At 39.7% G+C, this 9,497-nt stretch overlaps 1 protein-coding gene across 1 annotated transcript; it reads right to left on the bottom strand.

The window, feature by feature from the left end:
- Positions 1–5,794: 5,794 nt before the first annotated feature.
- On the bottom strand, positions 5,795–8,855 carry LOC145104822 (protein FAR1-RELATED SEQUENCE 5-like). Its single transcript, XM_079041995.1, has 8 exons — positions 8,714–8,855; positions 8,536–8,619; positions 8,379–8,453; positions 8,272–8,317; positions 7,523–8,194; positions 7,179–7,437; positions 6,359–6,991; positions 5,795–6,268 (listed from the first exon to the last, which is right to left on the bottom strand). Exons 1-8 carry the CDS (start codon positions 8,853–8,855, stop codon positions 5,795–5,797), a joined length of 2,385 nt encoding a protein of 794 aa, XP_078898121.1.
- Between the last annotated feature and the right edge of the window lie 642 nt (positions 8,856–9,497).

The raw sequence follows: 9,497 nt of genomic DNA, 5'->3' as shown, positions 1-9,497 counted from the left end.
AACCAAGATGTCGTCAATGAATACTATGACAGTCCGATCCATCATCGCTCTGCACACGCAGTTCATGAGGTCCATGAATGCGGCTGGAGCATTGGTGAGCACAAAAGGCATCACCACAAACTCATAATGACCATAGCGGGTCCTAAAAGCGGTCTTCTGCACATCATCATCTCTGACCCGCATCTGGTGATAACTGGACCGTAGATCAATCTTGGAGAACCAAGATGCTCCCTGAAGCTGATCAAACAAATCGTCTATCATCGGGAGTGGGTAATGGTTCTTCACCGTTACCTTATTCAGCTCCCGGTAATCAATGCACATCTGTTACGATCCGTCCTTCTTCTTTACAAATAGGATCGGGGCTCCACATGGCGAACTGCTCGGCCTGATAAAACCCTTATCTAGCAGCTCCTGCAGCTACGTAAACAACTCCTGCATCTCAGGAGGAGCCAACCGATATGGTTCCTTGGCTATCGGAGCCACACCCAGAACCAGATCAATCTGGAACTCAACCTGCCTCTCCGGAGGCACCCCAAGTAAATCCTCCGGGAATACATCCGGGTACTCTTGCACCACTGGTACATCATCGACCGTCGCCTTACCCTTATCCCGGGTATCCATGACATAGGCAACGTATCCTACGCAACCCTGCTAAAAGTAGTGCCTCGCTCTCGCCGCTGAACACAGAATCGGTCTGCGCTGTGGCCTGTCGCCCTGAATTACTAACTCTCCCCCACTTGGAGTGCGGACTCTCACTAACTGTAGTTCACAATCAATAACTGCCCCATTGGGGCTCAACCAATCCATGCCCACTATAACCTTGTTCCCGCGCAGGGGAATAGGAACCAAATCAACTGAGAACTGTTCGTGAAATATCTGCAGTGCACATCCCCTGTGAACCCTCGTGACTCTGACAGTCCTGTCATCTACTATCTCAACATCAAGTGGACAGTACAACTCCCCCGGAGCTCTGCTAAATCGCTTGCTAAGTGCGAGCGACACAAATGATCGGGTAGCCCCCGAATCAAACAGTACCATGGCTGAGATGTTGTTCACTAGGAACGACCCTATAAACAAACACATAATCATGAGAAAATAATCAAAAGTAATAAGGAGAGGATGGAGGAATTACATACCGGTAACCACATCATGAGTCGCGCGTGCCTCCTCTGCTGTCAACTGGAAGGCTCTGCTCTTCGCCACTTGCGCCTCAGCCGGACCCTGACGGCCGTCTGTAATCCTCAATGTGGTAGGAGCGGGTGCCGCCACCTGTCCTACCGAAGCTAAACTCGGACACTGGGACTTTTTGTGTTCCCTCTGATTGCAATGGAAGCAAATCAGATCAAATGATGTGGTGGTAATGGTAGTAGTTGTCCAATCCCTACTCATATGTCCAGTCCGGCCGCACTTGAAACAGCCGGAACTCCTTGCCTTGCACACCCCATCGTGCAATCTGCCACACTTGCCACACCGACTGTGGCTCTATTGTCCCCTAGATCTGTGATCAGATACCTTGGGATTTTTTCCCGAACCCCCTATGCCAGACACCGCCTCTGGCTTTCTCTTCCTCTCCATCTTTATATCAATCTCCCTCTCACAAGCCCGTGCTATCATATCCTCCGGTGTCTTGCAGCTGGATCGGCTCACAAACTGGCGGATATCACTCCGCAACATCTCATGATATCGGACCTTTTTCATCTCCCCGTCTGCTGCATACTGCGGAACGAGAAGATCCCTCTCCCTGAACTTGGCGGTAATCTCTGCCACAGTCTCAGTAGTCTGCGTAAGATCCTGGAACTCCCTCGCTAACTGTTGCACCTCAATCACGGGTGCAAGCTCGGCTCTCAACCTGGTCATGAAATCGCTCCAGGTCATAGCATCCAACACTGCATCATCGCCTATGGCTCTCCCAACCTCCTCCCACCAGTCACGTGCCCTGTCCTTCAGAAGACAGGACACGAGCCTAACCTTGTCCCCCTCGGGACATCTGCTGGTGCAGAATGCATTGGCAACATCTATCAACCATCTGGTACTCGTAATGGGGTCCCGTTCCCCATGATAGTTAGGAGCTCCACATGCTCTGAATTCCCTAAAGGTAAGCGTGCGCGACCCTATCATGGCCGCCATCTCGGTGTGGAACGCACCCAATCTCTCATCCATAAGCTCAAGAATACCCTCCTTGATCGAAACGAAGATCATCGGGGTCTGCTTAAGTATAATGTGAGTGATCTCTGAGGAGAGAAACTCTTTGGTCTTTTCATCTAGGTGCTCGGCTCCAGAGCTTGAACGCGATCCCCCTCTGGCACCTGAACTGTCGCCTGCTGGTCTAGGGCGTAAAACCACCATTTTGAAAAACACAACATAACAATATCAGAATACTTAACATAAATCGAGGGATCTCATACACTACAAGTTCCCTGGTCTTATCTCAGCCTTCCTTGATTCGAGTACGGATCCTCTGCTTTCAGTAGTACGGGCCCATACTACCTTCCACATCTATCCGTACTTTCCTCAAGGACTGCCTCGACTCCACCAAGTCTTATCTACTACTACTACTGCTCTCATACTAAACTCTTCCTAGGCTTGCCATATGGTAACCACTAACCCACTCTCCACTATCAGTTGCATAAGAAGTCACTGATACCTCCCCCTAACTAGCTCGTGAATACTATTACATATCGTTAAGACTAGATAATTATTCGAATGAAAGATCCCACCCTACAACGGTTGGACTCAAACAAGAGTTGCGCAATAGAGCTAGACCTAACCTTATGGAATTATTTAATCCTCGCAAAATGTAACGTAACATATCCATTCACTAGTTAGTGAAAGGTAACTAAGACTTCTAAAAGCACAAAGCAAGCAGCATTCGAGCATCAAGTACACGTAATCAAACATATACTACTCGGGCTATCATACTGACTGATATGTACTAGCATGTGATTCTCATAAGGCTGAACACATATAATAGGCACATAAGGCATCCTTCCTAGATCCTTAGTCCTAATCTAGCATGTTGTTCTAACCAAACTGATATAGCATAAACTTGTATAGGTAAATTGGGAGTATTTACTTGAGCTCGGCTGATTGCATGCACCACACTCTTTTCTCTTTTTCAAAATTCTTTTCTGTTGAAAAAATAGTTTTCTTTTTGAAACACTTCATACCACTTCCTCAGTTTGAGTTCAGACACACCCGAAAGTGTGCCCGAATCCCTCAAACCAAGGCTCTGATACCAATTTTAAACATCCCAAAAACATGTCCCGAAAATTTAATTTAAGTTACTATAAAAATCCATAACCAACTAATATAAAATAGAAAATCATGTGTCATGTATCTCAAAACATCATATGAAATCAACGGTGACAAAACATGTGATAAAAATATTAGAGTGAATCTCCCAGGCTGAAGACTGTGCTGTGTGCCATGCGATCATCCCGAGCTCTTCCCCTTGCTACCGGAAGTACCTGAAACCAAAACTAAAACTGTAAGCACGAAGCTTAGTGAGCTCCCCCAATCTACCACATACCATACAAACACATATGCATATATTGGTCCCCGTCCACTGCATCGGGCCCCGCCCGACATCGGACCGAAGTCCAGAATGTCTTGGGCCCCGCCCACTGCATTGGGCCCCGCCCAGCATCGGACCGAAGTCTGGAATAATTTGGGCCCCACCCACTGTATCGGGCCCAGCCCGACATCTAACCGAAATCAGGAATAAACTGGATGTAACATAAACATATAACATAATCACATATACTACATCGGGCTTGCCCGGTATACTACACATAACACAAACATGCATGAATCACAAAGACATCAAGCATATATATATATATATATATATATATATATATATATCTACTTATCGGGACTGACCCGGCATCGGACCGAAGTCCGGAATCATATAACTGCATCGGGCTATCCCCGGTATACTACACGACTAAACGGGCCGGCATTGGTGCCTTAGACCCGTTCCTACTGAAGGGAAACTCACCTCGTATGACTGACTGCTGAAACTCGAGTGAGGAACTCACTGTGTGCTGCTCCGGCGACTTCCCGACTATCAATTCATAACAACACTTAATCAAAATCTAGTAATCCTTCTTAGGGTAGAATGACCATTTTACCCCTGTTTAAAGTCAAGGTCCTGGTCAGAGTCAAACTTCTAGGTTGACTCTACTCACCAAGTCAGCCTATTGACTCGCCGAGTTCTCGAACTCACAAACTCTACAACTCGCGACTCGACTCGCCGAGTCACTCCATGACTCGTCGATTCCCTCAATCTCTGAGTCCTAGTCCTGTTCAATTCACCGAGTTACCTCCTCTACTCACTGATTCAACTCACTATCAGGGGAAGTTAGAGTTCGTGACCCGACTCGCTGAGTCCATGAACGACTCGCCGAGTCCTCCTTGTGACATATCCATTCAGACGGTTTTAACCCATTCGAATGCCTCCAACTCATGGATCTGGACTCCTAAGGCTAGCATTACACGTAAAGTTGCTAACTTTACATGCATGCATGGTGTCATGAAGCTAAAACACCAAAACTTAGCTAATAATGAAGGCTAATTGCATAAAATGGAATCATGACTGAATAAAGGTGACCACCTTGAGCTCCAGGAGCTCAAAGGTGTCTAGATCTGAGATATGAACCACTTAGGACGTTCCAACACCAAGGACCAAGGTTTTGAGCCAAAACCTTCATAATATGGGGACAAATAGATCTAAGAGAAAGAAGATCAAGTTGGAAGCTTGATTACCAGAAAGGATGGAAAATAAGGTGTATATTCTGAATCTACTCCTTCTCCCTTGAGTCTTCTACCTTCTACTTCTTCCTCTAGCTTCAAGATGCACCAAGTAACACTCAAAATGTCAAAGAAAGCTCAATTCCACTTATGGACGATTAGGGTTTCGGGATTTATGCTCTGGAAGTGATGGAGGCTGGTATGGGGGCGCATAAGGATGCTTAAATAGGGTGCAAACCCTAAAGATTAGGGTTTCATCCAGCTTGGCCTACTCGCCGATTCGGGAATAATGACTCGTCGAGTCGCCTCATTAAGATCCGCGCGTTGACTGGCATCTACTCAACGAGTTAGGGCTACAGACTCGTCGAGTAGCTTTTACAAAAAGGAAATATAATAGCTTAAAGTACATACTAGGAACGGGGCGTTACACCTCGTTATAGTAGGCATCTGGCTTTGGTGTACTTGGCATCAAAGTTTGGTAGTTTGGAGTAGGCATCATCTTTTGGTGTATCGAAATGGTTAGTATGTGTATTTTAATAGAATGATGAAAAAACGAAAGATGTTAACTTGGTATTCAATATAAAGTGTACTTTGTTTTCTATTAGAATGATCTAAAATCGAGTTACGTTGGATTTTATATTTAATATAGGCATCAGTCTTTGCTAGTTTATAGTAGACATCAGACTTTGGTACAAATGTTATATTGGCATAAATGTTATATTAAATCTAAATTGTATTCTATTAAAATGATGGTAATTTGTTCTTTAACTGAAAACGTATACATAATTCTAAACGAATGTAAAATGAATAAAAAACATTTGAAATATGAAAAAATTAGTGTTATGTTAAGCAAAAAAACATTTAAACAATAGTTTATTAAGCAAAAAAACAAGAAATTAAGAATAAAATAAAGTCATTGCAAACTAGTTATCTTTATTCTTAAGAGGACAATTTCGCTTGTCATGATTAACCATCTGTTGACATGATGCACACAATCTCTTGGGTTTCAATCCTTGAAGTTGAAGCATTTCTTTCTTAGATTTCAATATTTTCCCTCTACTGCCAGAACCTTTGTCCGAATATCTGATGGATTCTCAATGTCCACCACATCAGGAATAGTGACTTTTAAAAGGTTCTTATAGTAGGTGTCTCTGGTGGGAAGTTCATTTGATGGACAATCGTCTATATATTTTTTCTTCAACTTATGATGATCATCGAGACATGCTTGTAACTTTTCAGGATCATGACTCAAGCTTGATACACAATTATCAACAATTGAAAAAATTTCAATGGCATACTTGTCGGTATGTAAGTCATATCCGGAGTCAGAGAATCGCCTTTTAAGTAATTCTGTTAGAATAACATCCCTTCTCCAACGTTTCAATATGTACTGTGATGGAATTTCAACACGACTGTAATATTTAAAAACACAAAAATTGTGTCTACACAAAAGGCCAACATGTTCGAAATTCATGCAACTGCACACAAAGGTATCTTCTACTGTTGAATGTGTAACCTGTAAAAAATGGAATATGAAAAATGAGATGATGTCATTAAATTTCACTTCAATGAACTGAACTATTATAAAATAATAAAGTATATGTACCTTGAATTCAGTATCCTTGAGAATTCTGTCGTAATGATATTCCTGCACTGTTTCATTACCTATTTCTTTTTTAGTTTGCCTAGTGATAATGTTTTTTTTCTCCAATATAGTAATTGTGTCAACACCATCTTCAGATGACACACACTTTTGGAAACAGGTTTCCTCATATTTTAAAATCTCTTCGTGAACTTCGTAAAAAATGGTATGGGTGTACACTTTGGATGCATGAACTTCGTATGGAAGATGTTTGATTATTTTAGGAAAAGTGTTGGAAGTCTTAAAATCATTGAAAATCTGATTATGTCTTTGTCGTTCCAAATTAGTCTCAAAAGACATCATAAAAATGACAAGATACAAATCAGAAAGGGTATTGTTTTGAAATGACCAATTTTGGCTTTCGGACAATGATGTAGTTCGCATAAGACCAGACATTGGTATGTCCGTGAAAAATGTTGGGATCCATAATCTACGCAACCCGTACGTAGCATTCAACCACTTGTTATTTGTAATATTGAAATCCCTCAACAAACATTCCCAACCAGCCTCAAATGCTTGTGGTTCAATTTTAGAATTCCATATTAAACCATGGAAACGATTACAGAACTCTGGATTGGTAGAAATTTCAATTGATATCTATTTAAAATACATGGATGTGTTAGTATCAATAAGAATTTCTTTGTAAGGTAATGATATGCAGGATATAGTCTGTATTCAATTTTTATTGTGATGGAAGAATGCCAATTCTTTATGAACTGGTATGATTCTGATGTAATTGGTATGGTTATATAATTATTATACGAGTATGAGAATTAAATTGTACCTTTTTTGGTAACTTTTTAGTTATAAGCCACATGCAAAGTCTGTGTTGTGTCGTTGGAATAAATTCTTTAATAGCTTTGGTCAATGTTGGATCCTGATCTGATAGTATCAATATAGGTGGTTTTGTAAATATCTTCAAGAACGCCTTAACCAGCCAAGAATAAGAGTCATAGTCTTCTTTACTCAACAGACCAGCACCAAATGTTACACATTTTTTATGGTTATCTATACCAGTGAGTGAAACAAAAACCATGTTATACCTGTATAGAAAATATGTTTTATATAAATGAAAATTAACTACATGTTTTAGTGAAGATAAATTAAGAAAAAATAATAATAACATACCTATTTGTGTTGAACGTGGCATCAAGTGATACAACATCCCCAAAAGCATTATAGTTAAACTTAGCTGTCTCATCCGCCCAAAAAAATGTATTTAGCTTCTTGTCGACAACTCTATACTGAAAAGTAAAGTTTGGGACATATTTTTTCCTTTCGTTCATTTTGTCAACAAGAAATTTGGAATCCCACCCACCTATGAAATAATTAAGATTTCTCGTACTATTTTTGAAGTCAGAAACCAAGCCTCGATCAGAATGAAAACCAGTTATGCCAGTATAAAATTTATGTGCTTTTGTCGCACCAATGTTTTGTTTGGACATGTTGTGAATAAAACTTTCCTGTGCATAATCAAGTTTTCTCTTGGCACGTGATAAGTGAATAGTTTCCTTACTAAACAAAGCGTGAGAATGTTTCTCGGTAAAATTATGAACCACATACTTTACAGTGCCAGGTATTATCTTTAAAACAATCTTTGCTTTGCAATCTACCCTGAATGAATCTTTTCTTCTTTTAGGCTTATTGTGTTGAATGTCCAAAGTATCCACTTTACCAGTGTTGGGCTTGCCTTCACGGTTGTAGAATAAATGTCTTTTCATAATAACACACAACGTTGATGTTCTAAGAGTCCCAAGTCTCACATCAAATCCAGCTTCTAATGCATAGTTTCTATACATTCTAACAGCATCAGCATATGAATCATATACTGATTTGATCTTTGGCTTAAATGATCAGATACTTCGGGAGTCCAATACAGTGAGCCACCATGTGAAACGTAATCATGATCAGCAGCTGATTGTTCTGAAAGTAATAAATCATAAATATGTATACAGTCAAATTATTGGGTTAAAATCTATGTTACCACGTAGTAGATCGGTATTCTGTGCTATATCATCATCATCAGATGAGTAATTGTCGATTTCTGCATCTTCAAATTCTGCTAACAAAAGGAATGAAAGTAAAATATATAGAGTTAAATTCTATTGGTATTGGGAACATTAAATAATTAAAAGAATCACCTTTATTAGATTTACTACTTTCATCAATTGACAATCTGTCGTTGTAAAGTGTGTCAGAACCAAGGTTGGCATATGAATAACCGCCTTACAAGAAACAAATTCAAAATTGACATTTAAATGTTTGTTACAGAACACATTATGAAAAATGAGTTACTTCATAAATAACAAAAAAACTCACAATCATTGATGTTACTAGTATCAACAATCTGCAAATTTACATTGTCAAGTGTATCATACTCAGAAAATTCAAACTCTTCTTGTTGTTCTTCATAATTTATAGGAATTACTTGTTCATCAACTGAAAGTACTTTCTCCTCCATTAGAATGAATATGATAACATACACCGATCTGTAGAAAGAATAGAAAAATGAATAAAATCGACTTGATCAATAGGAATTTCAAAGAGCAAACAATCCAAATCGGTGTAACTGATAACACGTGATATCAGGGGCTATTAAGTTAATAATGATTTTATGATTTCAATTTATTTTTTTTAAATATATCATTTATAATTGATAATATCTTGTTTTATGAGAATATTTTGTTAATTAGTTTTAGATGTGGTAACTTTGCTCCTTGACATTATGTTCTAAAAATTTAATATATTATCTAAAACTGAATGGTGATCTGAAATCAAAAATAATTTACTCATGTGTGACAACCGACAATTTCTGGTCAAGCCAAAATCAAATAAAGTCAACGGGTCAAACTAGTAAACTCAGTTAGTGTTTGTATGGTAGAACTTACTATATGTTTAACTGTTGTAAAACTCCCTATCTTAATACAAATTATCACTTAGAGTTTTCATATATTCGGGAAATCTAAGCCCTAATCAGGATAAGTGGTGTAACAACTCGATAAAACACTATTACATACCCTTCGGGGGCGTATAATATTCATAACGAGGCTTAACGGGGTTTACAAACCTTGCACTACGAGGCTAAACACTAACAAAGGTCACA

The sequence above is a fragment of the Lactuca virosa genome, chromosome 4, assembly GCF_052849685.1.
Source record: "Lactuca virosa cultivar CGN04683 chromosome 4, Lactuca_virosa_CGN04683_v6, whole genome shotgun sequence".
Classification (NCBI taxonomy): domain Eukaryota; kingdom Viridiplantae; phylum Streptophyta; class Magnoliopsida; order Asterales; family Asteraceae; genus Lactuca; species Lactuca virosa.
Note: the sequence above shows the minus strand (reverse complement) of the source record. Positions and strands in the feature narration are given on the sequence as shown.